Raw genomic sequence first — 18,280 nt, 5'->3', positions numbered from 1 at the left:
CTGTTATGCGTTTCTTGCTGTTGCTCATCAGGCCTGTAGTTCCCTCTGAATAGTTGGCTTTGGTACCGGGTCTGCAGCTCTTTTGAGTCTGGCTGCGTTGATGGTCGGCGGGACTTCCGCTTCCCTGGAAACTGCCTTGACAATAGCATTCGGCTGGTTTTGGTTCTTGTGCTGCTTGTCTTGACACTCAAGACCAGCAGACCTGGATTGCTTGACCACCTGTCCCTGTGTTATGCGGACCTTCTTCTGAGGACCAGATAATTCCTCCGGTGCGTCACGCTTGCCCCTTCCGACGGACGTTTTGAGGACAATTTTTGTAGGGGTGGTTGGATGTTGTGTTGAGACTGGAGGAGCAGTAGCCGTGATAATGGGCATGCCATTGTGCTTTTTGTCTAAAGTTTTCAATGCGCCATCGACATCGTCCGTCCTCATGGTAACAGCTGACTGTTGCATAACCATACCTTCCCGCTTATCAGACCGCTTGAGCGTTGCTCCTTTTGACACATCATCGGAACTCGAATTGGAGACTGGCGTCAGCCTGCTGAATGAACTAACTCCTGGTTGGTTCTTAAGGGGCTTGTGCTGCAGGTTGCCTCCCACTGGTTCATGTGGCCTGTTATTCTGGCGCCTTCGCTCAATATCCGTCCCTCTACTCATGGACTTCTTTAAAGACAGACTCGAATAGTGCAAGTGCACAGGATTCACGTTAGGATTCAACTCGTCCTGGTCCCGCTTCAAATGCATCCAACCATGGGATACAGGCTTCTGTCGGGCTTCAGTGTTGGCCCTAGAGCATATTAGCCCCTCTTCCACGGTCAAGTTCCAATCGAGCTCGAACTGGAAAGGTTGGACTCCAACTTCTCCCGACAACTGAAATTCGATCTCGAACATCGGTCCTGTCGAAACACCTTCGAATCCTTCGAGCATGACACCAAAGTCAGATAGGCCGATATTCTGAAGGAATGTCTTCCCAGCAATCACATCCTCTGATGTGACCTTGTCGATCACTAGGCTATATTCCTCGGCTTGCTCTGAACGTAGCAGCTCGATGTCGGCAGAGGCCTCCCTCCCAGCACGTCTGAGAGTTTCGACAAGTGCCTCCTTGCTCTCGAGGCCCTTCATGACGGCTTCAGTGTATCCGAGACATTTGTTTCGCTCTCGAATGTACAAACTCTCAAAATCTTGGATTTCTGCAAAGTCAAGCATTAACAGTCTTTGGGCTTCCCAAATGGCACCGACATGTCCGCTCATCAATTTCATAATACAGAGGCGAATGTTCTCGGGTAGGTCGGACCATTGGTGATAAACTGTATTGTGACTGTGACCTTGAGAATGTTCTTGGCTCTTCTTTGGCTACGCATCCAGTGTTGATGGGTCAGTTGACGTGTACGGACGAGTGTTTTAATCCTACAACCGAGCCAAGTATGGGATGACATTCTTACCAACAGTTCAAGGTCGAAAGATGCATCGATTTCAATACTTGGAAGTGGCACGTCAGCAGCAGAGTCTAGGGCTGCTACTTCTGATACCCCAAGCCTCGATTCACTCAGCATGGGGTCGTGGTCTTGTTTGCTTGATCCCGAAGTAGACGAAGTAGAAGCCTTGGTGGATTGTCGCTGCCATTCTGCCCCTGGCGACTTACTCCGGCCGTGCGCCCTATCCAGCATCCTGAGTTCGTACGCTTGCCATTCCTTTTGCAAGAGCCTGCTGGCTTTGTCGATCATGCGGACCACCTAGGCCTGCTTGTCCCGACTGGTCAGCCCGGGCAGTTGATGATAAGTTTCCCCAAAGGCGCTGTCAAGCTCGTATGGCGGGGTGTAGCTCTTTTCCGGGTCGCACCGTGGATCCCGGTGCTGAGAATAGAGGACGAAATTGGTCCGTCTTGAGAACCTGGACAAGGCCGCGGAGGGTGTACGCCTCTTGTCATCCATGGCGAGTGATTTCAGCTTGGGGAGCAGGCGTGTGAGATGCGGGTTGAATGGGATATCCGGGTGAACGAAGGATGGACGAATGTCTGCTGGCTCTTCTAGTTCAGCATACAGGCCCGCTGGCTGCCTGGTGGTTGTTCTGCGACGTCTTTCCATGGCCATTGTTCTGGTGTTGCTGCCGTGCAAGATATTTTTTTTGGTTATGGCATGCGATATCGAAGGAAAGCGGGGTAACAAACTGGACCATTCATTCGTCATAATCTTTGCACTAGCGAAACGTGGGGCAAAATCGAAGTAAACCGCCCTGTTCCTCAACGCTCAAACGTAGGTAAGGTAGGTAGTAAGCGCAAAAGAAAACGCGGAAGATCATGAAGTGACCATAGGTATAGATTATCTGCCTGGTTTCTTTCTGGCACCTTCTGCTTCACTAGACTATTTTTTTTTTTTTTTTGACGAAATTTAGTCTGATTTAATCGTGATATCAGGTATGGCTCGAAGTTGGTGGTCATCAGGGGAGCACGTGACTGGAAGCTGGCATGAAAACAACAGCAGCTTGCCGTCCTGGTAGAAATGTAATTGCCGAGGCGTGTCTGACAAGATCCAGAGTGTAGTCAGATGAAGATGAGAAACTCGATGTTGTGACGGAAGCTATGGCCAAACTCGGGTTTATTTTGAAATCTAGATATCAGATTGCAAACAGCTTATCTATCAATCCTAACCCCTCAATTTTGCTGGGTTCATCAAACAATGCCCCGAGCACCTAACTCTACAAATTCATTGAAAACCGTAACTTCTTAAACCTAAGCCAAGGTGAATCAAATACACGATCAAGCAAAGCACCTCCCTGTACTTACTGGGTGCAACCTGTGCCACGACTCCCACCGGCAATGAGGAGTATAGTATAGTATTATCAGTATAAGAAACCACGTATTCTACCTGATGTACAGGATGGAGATCGCATAATGGAAGCCATTCTCGAAATACTTAATTCCGCAGACATCATCTACCCCGATTACAAATGTGATAAGTGATGAGCGGCTCGAATCCCTACCCGCGCTTAGGTACATCTTGCGTCATGCATCACCGGGCGGGGTTAGTTGCTTGAATAGGTACGGTAAGGTAAGGTAGGTTCGGGCAGTACGTGCACGACATAGGATGTCGTTCACCGGCAGCTTCCGAAAAGGAGCTCCTAAAACAACGGTTTCGGCTGTACAGTACTTTATGAAGCTACCTGACCATTGTTCGGTCAATTTTCTATTCCCGCCGAAATACACATATTCTCTAGGCGTTGCAGATAGTGGGGGTTGGAAACCAACCGGCATATGTACTGTACTGTATGTTTGAACTCCTTGATTAGTTCCACGTTCAAGAGCATTTTGGCAAGTCCATGCATGATGCCCGGTTGGTTGGCTCGATAAGCTAGATGAATTCGTACTAAGCAACCCAGCTATGATATGCTAAGGCAAGGTAGTGGAGGTGTGTGGAAACCATGGGAGCTTTCCGACCTCCAAGTCTCCAGAACGGCCGGATTTAAGCAGCGGGGCGACCGCATAACGGGACTCGGGTCCACGACATTTCGCCGCTTCTCCCATCCCATTGGAAAATGCAATGTGGTACAGCAGTTGGGTAGGCACAAAACCCCCACTCATCACTTAACTTGATACGGCAGAAGAAGTCCTTCCGCTTGCGTCCGATGCACATGTACCTATGAGGCTGTCATGCTGTCATGGAAACCCCGCCAAAGACCCTCTCTTCCCCGAAGCCATGTAACTCTAGCTGCAACAAAGGGTTTAATTAATATACTTACTTGATCTCACTTGGGATGAACGGGTCATTTAATGTGGCGGGGTCCCCATATTTGATTCACATTTAATAGCGTGCTGTACATACTTGTTCATCTACTAGAGAGCTAAGCTACTATTCGAAACTATATATTTTACTGCAGCTGTTCAACCAAGGAGGCACATCCGAGCTCCTGATATTATTGTACAATATCCAGCTTAACTGTCAACAGAATTCATCATGTCCAAGCCTACCGATCTGCCAAAGATGGAGTACCGCTTCTTGGGAAGGTCTGGTCTCAAAGTTTCTGCCATTTCTCTAGGCGGTTGGCTCAGTATGTCTTAAGAACAAGCTGTCTTCCTCATATCTACACATAAGAATGTGACCGCTGATGACAGATATACACCTACGTTCCGTCTCACAGCATACGGTGGTCACGTCGATGAGGAGGCCACATTTGCCTGTATGAAGGCTGCGTATGATTCCGGTGTCAACTTCTTCGACTGTGCCGAGGGTAAGAGATTCGCCCGTACTTCTGGGTAAACCTTGTTTGTATGTGTACTGACAACAGTAGGTTATGCCGGTGGTGAGAGTGAGATTGTTATGGGAAAGGCCATCAAAAAGTATGGCTGGAAACGCAACGACTTGGTAACCGACCTCTCTCCTTTCTTGGATTCACTTATACATCGTCGCCGTTGTTATCATGTACTGACATGCCAATTCATCTCAACAGGTCATCTCAACCAAGGTAAGGCCTATTGAAGACAACTGATCAATAACACCTTTATCTTGTTTCGTTGTAACCGACTGACGTGACCGTCCAAAACCAGATATACTGGGGAGCCGCAAATGGTGACAACCCGGTGAACAATGTCGCCTTATCTCGCAAGCACATCATTGAGGGCACAGAGTCCTCGCTGGAGCGACTACAGCTCGCATACGTAGATCTGCTCTACGCACACAGGCCTGATCGGCAGACTCCGATGGAGGAGACCGTTCGCGCCTTCAACTATCTGATAAACTCGGGCAAGGCAATGTACTGGGGCACTAGCGAGTGGAGTGCCGACGAGATTATGAACGCACATCGTGTGGCCGACCGTCTTGGACTTATTGCCCCAGTCATGGAGCAGCCTTGCTACAACATGATTGATCGCCTCAAGGTTGAGCAAGAATATGCTCACCTGTACCGTGAGGTACAACTGGGCCTTACAGTCTTTAGCCCCCTGAAGCGTTAGTTTCTCCCCGCATATGAATCAGGCGTCTTCCAATGCAGCTAACAAATAGATATTGAACAGAGGGTATCCTTTCGGGCAAGTACAAGGACGGCATCCCGGACGACTCCAGGTTTGCACAGCAGCAGGTTGAGTTCATCAAGGGTTACTGGAAGCGAACCGGCAAGGAGCAGTGGGACGGCACGGTTCAGAAGGTTAACAAGCTGGCCCCAATCGCCGAGCGCCTGGGCACAACACAAGCTGCACTGGCTCTCGCTTGGGTCTTGAAGAACCCCAATGTCAGCTCGGCCATTACTGGCGCAAGCAGCGCTGAGCAGGTGTTTAGCAACATCAAGGCTCTGGATGTTGTTGAGAAGCTTACTCCTGAGATCATCAAAGAGATAGATGATATCCTGGAGAACAAGCCTCCCGCTATGACCATGAGGTATGCTTGAAGGCTTTTCCATGGATTTGGAAATGAGGGTGGGGGTGAAACACAAGTTGTATGTACAAGATAGATACAAGCACAGCATAAAAAGGCCCAAATAAAATTTGATACATAAATCTCAAATTACGGTTGGCAAGATTGGACGTAGGCAAGTATGTATGTATGTATGTATGTTGGAAGGAATTTGAGTTTTATTTTCTTAATTTTCTCTTCTTCTTTTCTTCAAGACTTGACAGACACAGAGGACACAAGAGGGCTAAAACGTCTTGCTAATTTGCTACCGAAATCCAGAACACAAAAAAAAAGCGCGCCCCTGATTTCTCTTCCCCCCGTTGGCCAAGCTCGAATTTAATTGGTCGTGTTGTTGCATGGACGATCTTCCCCGCAAAAGTGGCTCCGCTATCCCACATACAAGCTCCTTCACCGCCCGATAAACGTGTTTTCACGTCTGTCGATAAGGCGATTTTTTATTATGCCTGTCCACTTTTTCAAACCACTTTTTGAGAAATTTCCCATGGGCTCTCTTGGAGGGTGATCGACTGGCTGGACCCCTATTCTTCGCCCCCTATCCCTTGTAAGGTCGTTTTGGAATGTGGACCTCTTTAAACAGCGCCACGTCCAGAACTTCACCACGCGACGAGTTAGTTCATGCATGTCGTTGAAATAAATCAACGGGAGAGAAACGACATCCGACACCAAAACCAACAATCATTTTTGTTGCGTTGCCGTCAGGTTCCTTCCATCGAAGCACAATGGCGCCCTCTTCAGTAACGGTGACGGCCGCTGCCAAGTCCAAAAGCAAATCCAAGACCAGCTCCTCCAAGTCGGTCCCGCCACCGCCGCCGCCGTCTGTCCCCACGGTCAAAGAGCGCGAGGCCATCGAGACCGAGCACAAAGATTTCTTTTGGACTTACACAGAAGAGCCGCACCGGACGCGACGCCTCGCAATCATCAAGGCCCACCCAGAGGTGAGTGAGGATTCTATGGCACATACAAGTTGGCGAGACCGCGGGGCATGCGGTGACGTTTGAGATTTGGGACCATTCGTTCCTCTTTGAACAGGACTGATGGCTGACACCATGCGATTCTTAGGTCACCAAACTTTGTGGCCCCGAGCCATTGACCAAATATGTCGTTGTTGGCGTAGTGGCCTTGCAGGTTTTCCTGGCTTGGATGCTTCGGAACACATCCTTCTTCTCCATCAAATTCTGGGCCGTGGCCTATATCTTCGGCGCCACCGCCAACCAAAACCTCTTCCTGGCCATCCATGAGGTCTCACACAACCTTGCGTTCCGGTCACCGACTGCCAACCGCCTGCTGGCCATAGTAGCCAACCTGCCCATTGGCATTCCGTACAGCGCATCGTTTAGGGTGCGTCCATCTCCCCCGGCACTGTCTCGCCCATAAATTATAAACTGAATGATCCTGTCAACTAACAAAATCACGCTAATATCCAGCCATACCACTTGACGCACCACAAATCCCTCGGTGTCGACGGTCTCGATACGGACCTTCCGACCGCATTGGAGGCCGTCTTCCTGGACTCAATCCTTGGCAAGGCCTTCTTCTGCACGTTCCAGATCTTGTTCTATGCCCTGCGGCCCATGTTCATCTTCCGCGTGCCCTTCACCTGGGTGTCGCTTGTCAACGTTTTGGTGCAGTTCACATTCGACTACTTCCTCGTCACACGCATCGGATCTGGTCAATCTCTGCTCTACCTCATCTTCTCTTCTTTCCTCGCCGGCTCTCTCCACCCTCTGGCCGGCCACTTCATCGCAGAGCATTACGTCTATGAGACTGTTGCACCCGAGGCTCGCGACCCCAAGAACAACGTCCCCGTTCCGGAGACCTTCAGCTACTACGGGCCCCTCAACTTCCTGACTTACAACGTTGGGCTGCACAACGAGCACCATGATTTCCCCGCCGTGCCCTGGACTAGGCTGCACAAGCTGAACGAGATAGCGAGCGAGTTCTACGACGACCTGCCCCGCCACGAGAGCTGGGTCTATGCCATCTGGCGCTTCATCTGGGACGAGCAGGTCGGTATGCGCTGCCGCGTCAAGCGCAAGGACGGCGGCCGTCTTGTCGGTAGCGGTGGGAAGAAGAAGGGGGACAGAGTGGCGGCTGTGGCCGATTGGAAGCAAGACGAGCTGGAATCATGATGGTTGCGTTGATTTTATGGGCGACCTGCTGGTGTCAACGGGCGTTTCGTGAGGATTTATAGATGACATCTGAGAGCGATAGAAACTAGAAGTCTCGATTGGGGATTATTGCTGACAGGCCAGATCGCAAGGGGGGAAAGGGATGGATTGCGTACCTAGAGCATAGAAACAAAAGCATGTGTGGCTTGCATAATATATGATAAATTCAGTTCAGCTGATGCCGCGGGAGCCCTTGTCATCTCAATCTCCTTCATTAAAACCGTACTCTACAACCGCTCGAGGTTTATTTCTTCCTTTCTGCGTCACTGCTATATAGGGAAATAGCACAAGAGTGCTATCGCTCGCAATGCTTGATACACGATACCACAACCCATTCTATCGAGGTTAACGACAGTACCAGAGCAGATGTTACGAACAAAAGAAATTCTCGTGCTTTGAAGGTACAACCTATAAGTACATTTCTCTGGGCCAATCTGCTCCAGTTTCAGGTCTCCATATGTACAGCAACCAATGCTCATGAGCTGCTGCCGTGATGCGACACTGCAGACCAAGTCATTCAACATTTCAGTGTACCTGGTAGGCAGGCGACGTTCCTTCACAATCATGCCCCATTGCCACATTAACCACCAGCTGTGATTTCTCACCAACCCCCACTATCTATAGCCTAGCACAACGCCCTCCTAGCCGATCTCGCGGTACAGTCGTGCAGGGCACAATACAAATTGTAGCACGACCAGCCCACCCTCTCGTCGTACCAAAAAGAAAGAAAAGAAAAACAAGACATCGGATTAAAGCATGCAAGCCAATCAGATATGCAGGGCCTCTCATTCGCATAACTCAAATCAACAGCTCGAAAGCATCCAGTCACGAGCTCTGGAGCACACAGGATATCGCCCGCGCTAGCTTTGCACAACTGAGGTTCCTTACCTTACTAGAAGAAGAAATAAGCAAGCAGGAAGCTCACAAGACACAAGGCAGCCACCATGTGTACAGGAACGCCCTGAGGCGCCTGCTGAGCTGCGGGGTGCACCTTTGTTACTGGCGCCGAGGCTGTAGTTTGACGTTTGACAGTCGTAGTGCCCGAGCTCTTGCGCTGCTTCAGCCCACTATCCTCGACCGTCGAGGCTACTGCGCTCTTGACCTCTGCGACTTTCTCTTTGACTTGCTCCACTGGCTTTGATTGTGCAACCTGCGCGGTGGCGGCAGAAATAGATGAAGAGATGTTGGAAGGAGACTCTGGCTCGGCCCTGACCTTGTTTGTGTCGACCGAGGGGCTGCTAGCTGGCTGCGCAGCAGCCGAGGATTGTTCTGGAGACGAATAAGACGGGGGCGGGACATCAGGCGTAGCGTCGACCTATTCGGTGGAGTCAGTATGAAGACAACTCACAACTCAAAAGAGATTGTTTCAACCATACCGCATTGTCAGCCGTGTCCCTTTTGGCCGGGGTCGCTACGGCTTCGGTAGCAGAATAAGCAGGTAGGAAGGTCACCCGGATTTTCCTCTCCACAATAGCGGATTTCTCTACCGAATCCCACTGTAAAAGGACTCATGAAATTAGCACTCGGTTACCATCACCTAATTCACAATATTCGATCAGGTAACGGGGCAACTTACAATGTCGGCTACCGTAGCGAACTCCTTATCGCCGCTAATAGGCACAGCCTGAACCAAAAACTTGTCTCGGCATTTGGCATCGGCGGGAGGATCCTGCTTCATAGCCTGGAGAAGAACTGCGAGATGCGTAAGGTGAGCAAGTCGTCTTCTGCAGACCGCCAAGTTATTTGCAGGGGAAATAGCCCACCTTGTACCTCGACCTCATGATCCGGCTCTATGCGACCAGAGTTCGGTCGTACGCAATACCTTCACCGTACGGTGAGCATATATGCCTTTGAAGCCCTACTACCTAGGGACTGGCTGACGACTTACTGCTTGGGGGCTGTTGTCTTGACCTGTTTTCGAAGCGGGTTAGCGTTCAGTTCACGGGATTTCGTGTATAGATATGGGCATCGCAGTACCTTGAAAGCAACCGGGTGGTTATTGGGGTTCCGGATCTTCAGTATCTGAGCAACTTCCGAGGTGAATGGCCCTTTTAGACGCTCAAGGTTAGTCTAAAAAGTCTCGATGTTGCTCCCACATAAACTTGTGCGTCGAAATTTGGCTTTTGAGAGAACATACTGCGGAAGCCAAGCTCCGTGGGATCCAGCTCCACAGACATTGTCACCGGCGTGGTGGTTTGGTGAGGGTGTTGGGCTGTTTGCGTGCAAGCTGCAGAGCGGTGGTGCTATTGCGCGGGTTCGGTTTCGGCGGACTGGACAGGTAGTCAAATGTTGGCGAAAGTTGCCCGCACTATGGGCTCGTAAACGACCAGGCTCGATAAATCGCAAGTGCAAACCAGGGGGGCAAGAAAATGAGAAGCTTTACAGCTAATTATTATGAAGTTTGGTATTGGCGTCAAGGATATCAGGCTTTCGCGGTGGTTGTCGCAGGGTAGAAAAGTGGTGTGCTCTGCTTGCGATCCTGGGGACAACCTCAGCTGGGGAAATGCAAAGGCAGGATGACATAACACATGTTAACAGGGAAGGAGGTCGGATCAAGTAAAGTGGGTGGTGACACCGTCCACCGATGCGACGCTCTACAAGCTGCCGATTGAGCAGTCCGTGCACGCTAGATGCTGCTTTGATTCGCCAGCGCGCTGTGAGCTTGATTAGTAGTAACTGTCGACTCTTCTCGAAGAGATTGTGCAGGACCGACCAGATGAAAGTTTTTGCTGCTTTGTAATTCCCTATCTGAGCAACTAATGAATAGCCTAACAAAGCTTAGGTAAGGTACCTAGCTAGAAACAAAGTGGACAACAGCCCAGCGATGCTCCTGAAGTGACTGGAAATTTTCAACGGCGAACTCCAACGGTTCGTTAGATCAGCAAAGTGACGTGAGGTGTTGATATCAAAGAGCAACTTTCATAAGGTAGGTAAGGTATGGTGCTTGGCCGCGGCCCGCCTTGACCCACTCAACGTCGGTGCAGATGCACACACACTTCTGATAACCTCATCATTGTAGGTCTAAACTCAGCGCTAAGGTAGCAGCACACAACAAACGTGATTGAGCAACAAAATTTTCTTCCCCAACTTGGAAACCGACGTAAACCTGATCGAGAGAATTCCTCCCTCTCTAAAAGTTCAGAGAGATAGAGCCAGCAATTTCAGTTGGATACTGTGCACCCCGCCCCACCAAATTCCGACGCCCTCCTTACATACCGTATTTACGCTAGGGTACCAGCACGCAACTTTTACAGGGTGCTCCAGGAGAAAACCCCGCTAATCAGAGGTACGTACCGCCGGCTGTACCCTGCACGCAACAAAGGTGCTGGGGCAGGCAGCAAAAGATGACGTCCATGTGTGTACTAGCGTCGGAAACCTATCGACCTAGGTAGCTTGCTAGGTACAAATCGATTATTCCATGTACCTACCTACCCAAGCGACCTGAGGAATAGAAGCAACAAGGGCCATCTGTTTGTTTGTTGTATTCATTAATTCACGGCATATTATTCCTGGCTTTTGGTGTACTGCTTTCACTCCAGAACCCAGAATAAACCGACACCACTTATTATCAGAGCACCACTGATCCAATAACTTAGCCTCTAGCACCCCATAAATATCTATATCTTACTGGAACTCTCGGGCCTTACGCACAACATCACCATCAACATGACGCAGTCAGATTTGGACCTGTTGCTGGACATGGGCTTTGACAAGTCACGTGCCGAGTTAGCAATCAAGAGGACTGGCGGACGTAGGTGGATGGCCAAATCACATTCGTCACAGAAATTACAAGGCTATGCTAACAATCCTCTTGACATACTTTAGTTCAAGGTGCTCTCGAGTGGCTCGAGAAGAACCAGGACACCTCTCTGGAGGATCTCAAAGATGACGCTGAGGAAGAGGCCCAAGGCGGACCCAACATCGCCCCTGTTGATGATGGCCAATCAGCAAATTCCTTGGTCTGCAACGAATGTGGAAAGAAGTTCAGAAACAGCGACTCTGCTACTTTTCATGCTACAAAGTCGTGAGTAATTGATCTGTATTTGCTCAACAGTATCGGTGGTTGATCAAAGTTTCGCTCGGGCCTCCACTGCTCACACCGTAAATCACAGGGGCCACACCGATTTCTCCGAATCGACAGAGGCCATTGCCCACTTGACTGAGGAGCAGAAGAAGGAACGACTGGCAGAGCTCCGTGAGCAACTCAAGGCCAAGAAGGCGGCTCAGTCTGAGGCGGACAAGGAGGATGCCAAGCGCAATGAGAAGATTCGTCAAAAGGCCACCAGGGAGACTCAAGACCTGAAAGAGGAAATTGCACGCAAGGAGCAGATCAAAGAGGCTGCCAAGAAGCGTCAAGAGAAACTTGACGACCTCGAGGCCAAAAGACGCATCAAGGCCAAGATCGAAGCCGACAAGGCAGAGCGCAAGCGCAAGGCTGACGAAGCCAAGGCTGCTCGAGATGGCACGACAGTCGCTTCATCCTCGGCATCCCCCGCCCCTACTTCCTCTGCACCTGCAGCCCCCAAGCCCTCTGTGTCTCATAACGAGGCCAGGCTGCGTCTACAACTGCCTGTAGGGGGCAACGTACAGAAGACGTTTCCTGCGGAGACTACACTGTTCGAAGTTGCGCAGGCGATCGAGGCGGAACACGGTATCTCGGTGGATAACTTCAGCTTGACATTTCCCCGCAAGACATTTTCCGGGAGTGAGGACTTCAGCAAGACTCTCCGAGAGGCTGGCTTAGTCCCTAGTGCTGTCCTAATTGTGAAGTCGGCTTAACTGTATTGATGATGGTTGGACATTGGGCTGCCGGGGGCTTTAACTGGGGATCTTGAGATGTTCACATGTTTCAAGGAAGAGGGCGGATGACGACAGAAGCCGATGAAGGATCTCTAGTGCATTTATGGTCGTCAAGATTGCCAAAACCCAAGTCGTCTCCCTACACCAGCGTACTGGAACTGCATCTGGTTGTGCATATGGGCATTTTCAGACTCGAACAGGCAAGCATCTACTTAGATAGATACCCTGAACCAGCATCCTGATACAATAATGGGCTGGTGAGGTCATCCCCTGATTTAACGTGCAGTCAAGGGCATCTAGTCATCACTTGAAATCTCAGTGCCGGCAGGGGATGTGCCCCTCAGTGTGACCGAGGCACTTAAGAGATCAACCTGATCTACAGCGGTAATCATGGGGGTGCGAGGTAGAGTAATTTGAAGTTCATCAATATTGCAGGCAAAAGCTTGCACGCATCCCAATTTTTGATCTAAGACGCCAGTAGTCCCAAGAGAGAGCTCCGATTCATACGTAAGCCATGAGAGGGCTGATCCATCCAGATAGCCGAAAATCAATGGCTCCCAACCGACTAACCGAGGACGCCTATGGTATTCGTCGCCATCGTTGCCGCAATAGTAGTAGCTGTGTGAAAAACCCTCCGGTCGCCGCCGTCCATGCTGATTTGGAAGTACAAAAGGGAAAGTGAAGTCGTAGGCTTGAAAGCCGTTTAGTCGAAGAGACCGAAGCCCATGTCCTCGTCGGACTCCTCCTTCTCTGTTGTCGCAGGAATTTATGGGTCAGTAGTCGGTCCACTTCATAATTGACATGATCTGGTTGTTGAGGAAGCAAGACGGCTGAAAATGACTTACCCTCCTCCTTCTCCTCAACCTTGGCCTCCTCAGCAGCACCACCAGCGGCGGCAGCGCCACCGGCAGCGGGGGCGGCAGCGCCACCACCCGAGCCGACGTTGGAGAGCAGGTCCTTCACGTCCTTGCCCTCAAGAGCCTGTGTACGTCAAGACACAGACCTCGTTAGTATGAAATTCCTACTCAATCCAATCAATGTGCGGGAAATCGAGTGCTGCAGGGTTTCAAGACAAGCGCACACAAGACGGCATTGCGCTGTCTCTGAAGCCCAGCTTGTAGTCGGTTGCGGTCGTCGAAGTGGTTATCGTACCTTGGCGAAAAGTTGAGCCCAGATGGGCTCGATGTCGGGAACACCGGCAGCCTTGATGAGTGTTTGCAACTTGTCGGACTATTTGTCACAAGAGCGCGATGTCAGCCTTCTGCCCGAGATTTTACAATTGCTTCCAACCACCACGTCCGCATTTTCCTCATCCTTCGCCAGGTCGGTTCGGATGCGTCCATGGGAGCGCGGGGTTGTCGCAATTTCGTTAAAAATAAGGGCCTTTGCTCACAGTGATCTCAACACCATCGTCGGCGAGAATGAGCGCCGCGTACGACGTAGCCAGCTCGGAGGTAGACATTTTGATTGTGTGTGATTGTGATGTGAGGCGCGAATATCACAGTCTTTGGGAAGCGTGGGGACGATGAGGTTGCAGATGTTCACTTTGAGGACGACGAAATTAATTTGGTGCGGCGTGAAATTGTGCCCTGTCTGGTCCCGATAGCAATTGCACAGCCTCAGGTCAAGCCACACACTTTTACAGGGAAATTGAAAACTACACGCCCGATTACTCCCAAGTATCACGTGATAGCCCGCCGACAACTGGCGACCCCGCTCTTTCTTGGAGCTGGCAACGTCTGTGCTCGAGTTGCCCGCTTTCGGAAACGTACCCATGTTTGTGATGCAAGTCCAGCCAACCCCACGTTGTGTCTTTCTGCATGTGTTGTTGAAGCTTCTAGTGTGTTGGCGATCGAAGCATCTACATAACTCACTTAAATTGTACTCAACTGGAACCAGGTTTCCCCAACCCACTCACATATACACATACCCCCGCATAACGTTGCTTCCACCTGGGTCGACTGGTCCCGTGGGCATGGTGGATGGGGTACCTGTGCCAGGCCATAGCAGTCTCTTGTGTTAGTTTCTTGGCGACCTGTCGTTGCTTTCTCAACAATACCTGTTGTAGCTGCATGCGTCAGGCTATATTCCATTGTGTTAAACGAAAGGAGAACACACTTTATTGGAAGCATTCCTGCCGGTTTTCCTGAGACTCAATTTACACCGAGCCCCGCAGGTCTGGGTCGGGCAAGACTGCACTATCTTGCGGCATACAGGAAATCCACCTCGTCGTTATGGATACGCCGGCATTACCTGCGCCAAGAGATGCGCGCGAGAAGGAGATTTTGGAGAGGTTGACGGCAACCCGTGATCAACTACTTCTGCTGAAACAGGACCGCGCTCATTATATCAGGAGCCAGGATGTCATGGTGTTGTACGACCAAGTCATCGAGAACGTCAGGCAGTTGAACGAGATTCGACATGGAGAACACGGAGGGGAAACCCAGTGTAAGTCTCTTGGTTGGTCTCGCCTGTTTTCCACGGGCCGAAATGCTCACTCACTTGCGACACACAGTGGACAAGGTGCTTGAAAGCTGCTTTCAGCTTATAAGCTTGTTCTTCATGACTATTGGTCGAACCAGTGAGGCGCCTGCAGCCTACGCCCTCACCTCCACCATCAAACGTTTGCTTGACCACCTTGCGGAAGCCGAGTTGTTTTCGGCCAAGGATCTCGAAAGCATGTCTGAGACCTTGCAAAAGATTTCTGGTATCGTCAGGAGCACAGAGTCGCGCCACTCACCCTACTTGGTCGAGCTACTTTCAAATCGATTGGAGCTCTGTCAGAGAAATTTGGAAAGCCTACAAAGACGGCTTGACCATCTCGACGGCCCGCTACCTGCCATTCACGGGAAGCTCATCTCAATATTGCGTTCCATGTCTTTGGCGAATACAAGGTCCAAGGTAAATCATGCAAAACAAAAAGAATCATCTATGAATGCTGGCTTCTCATATTACTGTTCGAGATCAGTTGAACGCTAGCACTCGGTGCAGATTTGAGTGTAACTAACACGCAAGATGACTACCTAGTTTTCTTCTTCAGAAGTACTAAAGCTCCAAGCAGAGCTCAAAGAAATAGACGCCAAACGAGTCGATGGCAATTTTGTTGACGACAACGGCAAGGTGGCTCGAGGCAACGATGCTGTTTCGACTTTACTGAAGCGTTGCCTTGAGTGGACCGAAATTGTGCTTGACCGGTATTTGCACCTTATCATTGTTACATGGTTGAATTGCAAGGTCATGTCACTGATAGATACCATTGATATAGAAAAGGAAAGGTCCCCGAAAATTTCAAGAATATTTACGATGTCCTCGTCAGCATTCGCAACAAGCTAGACAGCCTCTCCCTGACGCAGGCTTGGTCGCTGCGCGAGACTGACTTGTATGATTTCCAGCGGACACTCGACAAGATTGACGAGAAGCGGGTCAATGGAAATTTCATCGACGAGGAAGGAAGACCTGCGGAGCTCTATGTACAGAGGGTACGTTTTGATTATAGCCATCGATTTGGCCCAAGATTCAATGCCAACGGTGACTGACGAAATTACAGACTCTTCTGTACCTTATCAGACGCAGCTACGGTCTGATCTACTCACTCATGATTCTTTCAGAGCCTGTCTCCGAGGCACTCATCCCAATCTATAATCAGCTTCAGACTTTAAAGCGTATCCTTATTGAAGTAAAGGATTCTGGTGGAGTAAGCTCCGTTAGGGAATTGTATCCCTACAGTATGAAGGTAAGCTCAGGAAATTCTGTTGTTTTTCATATGGTTTTTTTTATTTTCTTTCTCTCTTTGGAGTATTCAATTCCAGACTTCTTACTATGGCAACGTAGAAGCTGACTTGGTACATCGTGGTTCCCAGTTGAACATGATCGATAATATGCGGGTTGATGGTCGTTTTATGCATGGAGACGACATACCTGAAGGCCAAGGCGCCCTCAACGAACTGTTGGCGGATTGTTACGAACTAGCATACGAACTGAGAGTCGTCGCCGAAGCAAAGGCCGAGGAAACCCAGACTGAGGACGAACCAAGGCCTGATGACGGGCCGGGAGCTAATGATGGCAGCACAGTGGGATCCAGAATTACGCGGGATGAGGTGTTGACGTGAGCTGACAGTCTCTGCATGTCGCGGGTGTTATCTTCCTGGGTCTCTAATCTCGTCTGATTTATGGGCTGGGCTTGTCGATTCACATTTCCAACCCCGGCTCTATTTTCCATGCTCGAAATGAAGGTCTTACCTGCTTGCTTTCTATTTTATTCTCATGATTCTTGTATTTTTCCCTGTAATTTGAAATCTGTAGGGATCATCTACGTCGATGGGAGTGGCGGGACTTTTGGTAGCATGCGCTCTTCACGGGATACAGCACACCAAGGGGGTACTCCAAACGAGGCAAGCTCAAAAAAAAAAAAAAAAAAAAAAAAGATACAAGTATGCGGCCGCGGAAGATGATCCAGATTAAGTAAGTGAGCTCAACCTGCTAAAAGAATCCATGGCCTGAGATATCTGGCCAGCCGAACGTGGACAGCATTCATGGCATGTTCACGCCTATCCATCCGACCGTCCTTCACCGTCGGACTTTTCCCAATCTCTACCTCTCTATCGTGCTTAAGGGTTCCGGAAAGCACACTTGAATGGCCACATCTGCACCTATGGTGACGCAGAGACTCCTGGTAAGTACCTTATCTAACCACCACGTGTAGTTTCTTTCTCGAGACATAAAACCCCCTGTTTGTCATCATGACTTGTGATTTTTGTGAGACTTACTTTTTCCAAGTCCCATACCCCTTCCTTTGCGTAAGGGTCGGCCTTGAGCACTTCCATGAGCTCTTCTCTGGACGAAGCGATGGCCACCATCGTGCTGCCACTCATTTTCAGACTGGCAGGATCATCATCCTTGGGGATCTCATCCAGAAGAGCCCCTGTGAACTGCCTGTCAGCAACCGTAGCAGCAAGAAGTGAATAAGTCGAGGAAAAAAGAAAGAGAAGAAAAAAGCTCACCACCCATCTTCCATTGGCCGGATTCAACAAATGGTTTCATGCCTTCAAAGTGCTTTCTATATAAGGCGGCAACCAAAAGAGAGAGAGAAAAAATAAGGTTTGATCAATCCTCGGTTACAAATATTAGCGGCTCTACAACGGGATTGATAACTTACGGGCGAACGATACGCCTCTGATCCAACACGCCAGGGCGGTCGGGGATGACGACAAGCCATTCGTACTTCCTGGGAGCAGCCTCTGAGGTCATGTTGCGGGATGCACCAAACTTTGGTGGAAGGAAAGAGACTGGTGCTAGGGGTCGAAAAGGGGAAGGAAGTGCTGGGTTCAAAGAGAAGAGTTTGAGAGTTGCGCGGCGAGAAGCCATGGAGCTTGTCAGTAGAAAACACGTGGTGAAAGCCAGATGTGTAGGCAAGTATATATACGTGTGAGGGATGCTAGTTGTACTGAACGGGTTTCCCAAATTATACGTGTAACTAGGTAGGTATCTACCTGGGCAATGTAATACTAGCGTCGTAAGGTAGTATCGCCAGCATCGTGTCCGGTCTCGGATGTACCCAGCCTAGAAGGTACCTCCACTTTACTGGGGAAGCCAAGGGCACTAGGTATATTCTATACCTAGACTCGCATGTTCATGTCCATGCAGGGCGCGCCCTTCATCACAACCTGCCGAAAAAAAAGGCTTAATCGGAGCAATTGGATAGCATTTTTGTTTACAAATCAAGGCTGCCAGCTTGGATGACATTGTTGAGAAATGGCCTTGATATTGTGAGGTACCATTTGAACCAGGTAAGATACCTTAGGTACTTAAAAGTACCTGTCGAGAAGGTGCCGTACGTGCTAGGCTGAGGTACCGGTACACAAGCAACAGAATTGCCTTCCTTGTAAGGGTTTGAAGCTCCACCAAATACCC

General features: G+C 49.9%; 8 protein-coding genes across 8 annotated transcripts; 4 read left to right on the top strand and 4 right to left on the bottom strand.

Moving 5' to 3' along the window:
- Window positions 1–27: 27 nt before the first annotated feature.
- Window positions 28–2,097, bottom strand: PgNI_01681 (uncharacterized protein; the record flags this gene model as incomplete). The annotated part of the gene is made up of 2 exons (XM_031121753.1): window positions 1,443–2,097; window positions 28–1,353 (listed from the first exon to the last, which is right to left on the bottom strand). Exons 1-2 carry the CDS (start codon window positions 1,722–1,724, stop codon window positions 28–30), a joined length of 1,608 nt encoding a protein of 535 aa, XP_030986635.1. The 5' UTR covers window positions 1,725–2,097.
- Window positions 2,098–3,824: 1,727 nt separating this feature from the next.
- PgNI_01680 (uncharacterized protein) lies at window positions 3,825–5,463 on the top strand. Its single transcript, XM_031121752.1, has 6 exons — window positions 3,825–4,044; window positions 4,135–4,224; window positions 4,285–4,358; window positions 4,444–4,458; window positions 4,541–4,940; window positions 5,006–5,463. Exons 1-6 carry the CDS (start codon window positions 3,951–3,953, stop codon window positions 5,374–5,376), a joined length of 1,044 nt encoding a protein of 347 aa, XP_030986634.1. The 5' UTR covers window positions 3,825–3,950; the 3' UTR covers window positions 5,377–5,463.
- A 396-nt stretch (window positions 5,464–5,859) lies between these two features.
- Window positions 5,860–7,716, top strand: PgNI_01679 (uncharacterized protein). The gene is made up of 3 exons (XM_031121751.1): window positions 5,860–6,337; window positions 6,462–6,740; window positions 6,827–7,716. Exons 1-3 carry the CDS (start codon window positions 6,122–6,124, stop codon window positions 7,529–7,531), a joined length of 1,200 nt encoding a protein of 399 aa, XP_030987517.1. The 5' UTR covers window positions 5,860–6,121; the 3' UTR covers window positions 7,532–7,716.
- A 189-nt stretch (window positions 7,717–7,905) lies between these two features.
- PgNI_01678 (uncharacterized protein) lies at window positions 7,906–10,053 on the bottom strand. The gene is made up of 7 exons (XM_031121750.1): window positions 9,708–10,053; window positions 9,548–9,618; window positions 9,459–9,481; window positions 9,334–9,392; window positions 9,147–9,262; window positions 8,947–9,066; window positions 7,906–8,885 (listed from the first exon to the last, which is right to left on the bottom strand). The coding sequence occupies exons 1-7, from the start codon at window positions 9,745–9,747 to the stop codon at window positions 8,463–8,465; spliced, it is 852 nt and encodes a 283-aa protein (XP_030987518.1). The 5' UTR covers window positions 9,748–10,053; the 3' UTR covers window positions 7,906–8,462.
- A 1,183-nt stretch (window positions 10,054–11,236) lies between these two features.
- PgNI_01677 (uncharacterized protein) lies at window positions 11,237–12,349 on the top strand (the record flags this gene model as incomplete). The annotated part of the gene is made up of 3 exons (XM_031121749.1): window positions 11,237–11,321; window positions 11,396–11,594; window positions 11,683–12,349. 3 exons carry the CDS (start codon window positions 11,237–11,239, stop codon window positions 12,347–12,349), a joined length of 951 nt encoding a protein of 316 aa, XP_030988194.1.
- A 686-nt stretch (window positions 12,350–13,035) lies between these two features.
- On the bottom strand, window positions 13,036–13,927 carry PgNI_01676 (uncharacterized protein). The gene is made up of 4 exons (XM_031121748.1): window positions 13,764–13,927; window positions 13,523–13,600; window positions 13,216–13,351; window positions 13,036–13,120 (listed from the first exon to the last, which is right to left on the bottom strand). The coding sequence occupies exons 1-4, from the start codon at window positions 13,830–13,832 to the stop codon at window positions 13,074–13,076; spliced, it is 330 nt and encodes a 109-aa protein (XP_030988195.1). The 5' UTR covers window positions 13,833–13,927; the 3' UTR covers window positions 13,036–13,073.
- Window positions 13,928–14,123: 196 nt separating this feature from the next.
- On the top strand, window positions 14,124–16,800 carry PgNI_01675 (uncharacterized protein). The gene is made up of 7 exons (XM_031121747.1): window positions 14,124–14,434; window positions 14,494–14,818; window positions 14,886–15,271; window positions 15,398–15,564; window positions 15,636–15,849; window positions 15,918–16,103; window positions 16,231–16,800. The coding sequence occupies exons 2-7, from the start codon at window positions 14,605–14,607 to the stop codon at window positions 16,477–16,479; spliced, it is 1,416 nt and encodes a 471-aa protein (XP_030987514.1). The 5' UTR covers window positions 14,124–14,434; window positions 14,494–14,604; the 3' UTR covers window positions 16,480–16,800.
- PgNI_01674 (uncharacterized protein) lies at window positions 16,761–17,969 on the bottom strand. The gene is made up of 4 exons (XM_031121746.1): window positions 17,526–17,969; window positions 17,371–17,426; window positions 17,137–17,291; window positions 16,761–17,019 (listed from the first exon to the last, which is right to left on the bottom strand). The coding sequence occupies exons 1-4, from the start codon at window positions 17,732–17,734 to the stop codon at window positions 16,978–16,980; spliced, it is 462 nt and encodes a 153-aa protein (XP_030987515.1). The 5' UTR covers window positions 17,735–17,969; the 3' UTR covers window positions 16,761–16,977.
- Window positions 17,970–18,280: the final 311 nt, after the last annotated feature.

This window comes from Pyricularia grisea (assembly GCF_004355905.1).
Source record: "Pyricularia grisea strain NI907 chromosome Unknown Pyricularia_grisea_NI907_Scaffold_1, whole genome shotgun sequence".
Lineage (NCBI taxonomy): Eukaryota > Fungi > Ascomycota > Sordariomycetes > Magnaporthales > Pyriculariaceae > Pyricularia > Pyricularia grisea.
This window is presented reverse-complemented; position numbering and strand designations above follow the sequence as displayed.

What these genes read in the sequence shown, in the direction of transcription:
- PgNI_01680 (XM_031121752.1), top strand. Translation starts at nt 3,951, where the DNA reads ATGTCCAAGCCTACCGATCTGCCAAAGATGGAGTACCGCTTCTTGGGA. An exon ending in CTTCTTCGACTGTGCCGAGG is followed by an intron (nt 4,225 to 4,284) that starts GTAAGAGATTCG and finishes TGACAACAGTAG; the next exon opens with GTTATGCCGGTGGTGAGAGT. An exon ending in AGTCTTTAGCCCCCTGAAGC is followed by an intron (nt 4,941 to 5,005) that starts GTTAGTTTCTCC and finishes GATATTGAACAG; the next exon opens with AGGGTATCCTTTCGGGCAAG.
- PgNI_01679 (XM_031121751.1), top strand. Translation starts at nt 6,122, where the DNA reads ATGGCGCCCTCTTCAGTAACGGTGACGGCCGCTGCCAAGTCCAAAAGC. An exon ending in TCATCAAGGCCCACCCAGAG is followed by an intron (nt 6,338 to 6,461) that starts GTGAGTGAGGAT and finishes TGCGATTCTTAG; the next exon opens with GTCACCAAACTTTGTGGCCC. An exon ending in CGTACAGCGCATCGTTTAGG is followed by an intron (nt 6,741 to 6,826) that starts GTGCGTCCATCT and finishes GCTAATATCCAG; the next exon opens with CCATACCACTTGACGCACCA.
- PgNI_01678 (XM_031121750.1), bottom strand. Translation starts at nt 9,747, where the DNA reads ATGTCTGTGGAGCTGGATCCCACGGAGCTTGGCTTCCGCA. An exon ending in CACGGAGCTTGGCTTCCGCA is followed by an intron (nt 9,619 to 9,707) that starts GTATGTTCTCTC and finishes AGCGTCTAAAAG; the next exon opens with GGCCATTCACCTCGGAAGTT. An exon ending in AAGACAACAGCCCCCAAGCA is followed by an intron (nt 9,393 to 9,458) that starts GTAAGTCGTCAG and finishes CGTACGGTGAAG; the next exon opens with GTATTGCGTACGACCGAACT.
- PgNI_01676 (XM_031121748.1), bottom strand. Translation starts at nt 13,832, where the DNA reads ATGTCTACCTCCGAGCTGGCTACGTCGTACGCGGCGCTCATTCTCGCC. An exon ending in GGGCTCAACTTTTCGCCAAG is followed by an intron (nt 13,352 to 13,522) that starts GTACGATAACCA and finishes TGACGTACACAG; the next exon opens with GCTCTTGAGGGCAAGGACGT. An exon ending in GGTTGAGGAGAAGGAGGAGG is followed by an intron (nt 13,121 to 13,215) that starts GTAAGTCATTTT and finishes CTGCGACAACAG; the next exon opens with AGAAGGAGGAGTCCGACGAG.
- PgNI_01675 (XM_031121747.1), top strand. Translation starts at nt 14,605, where the DNA reads ATGGATACGCCGGCATTACCTGCGCCAAGAGATGCGCGCGAGAAGGAG. An exon ending in CGGAGCTCTATGTACAGAGG is followed by an intron (nt 15,850 to 15,917) that starts GTACGTTTTGAT and finishes ACGAAATTACAG; the next exon opens with ACTCTTCTGTACCTTATCAG. An exon ending in TGTATCCCTACAGTATGAAG is followed by an intron (nt 16,104 to 16,230) that starts GTAAGCTCAGGA and finishes CGTGGTTCCCAG; the next exon opens with TTGAACATGATCGATAATAT.
- PgNI_01674 (XM_031121746.1), bottom strand. Translation starts at nt 17,734, where the DNA reads ATGGCTTCTCGCCGCGCAACTCTCAAACTCTTCTCTTTGAACCCAGCA. An exon ending in CAGAGGCGTATCGTTCGCCC is followed by an intron (nt 17,427 to 17,525) that starts GTAAGTTATCAA and finishes CGCCTTATATAG; the next exon opens with AAAGCACTTTGAAGGCATGA. An exon ending in CGGCCAATGGAAGATGGGTG is followed by an intron (nt 17,292 to 17,370) that starts GTGAGCTTTTTT and finishes GGCAGTTCACAG; the next exon opens with GGGCTCTTCTGGATGAGATC.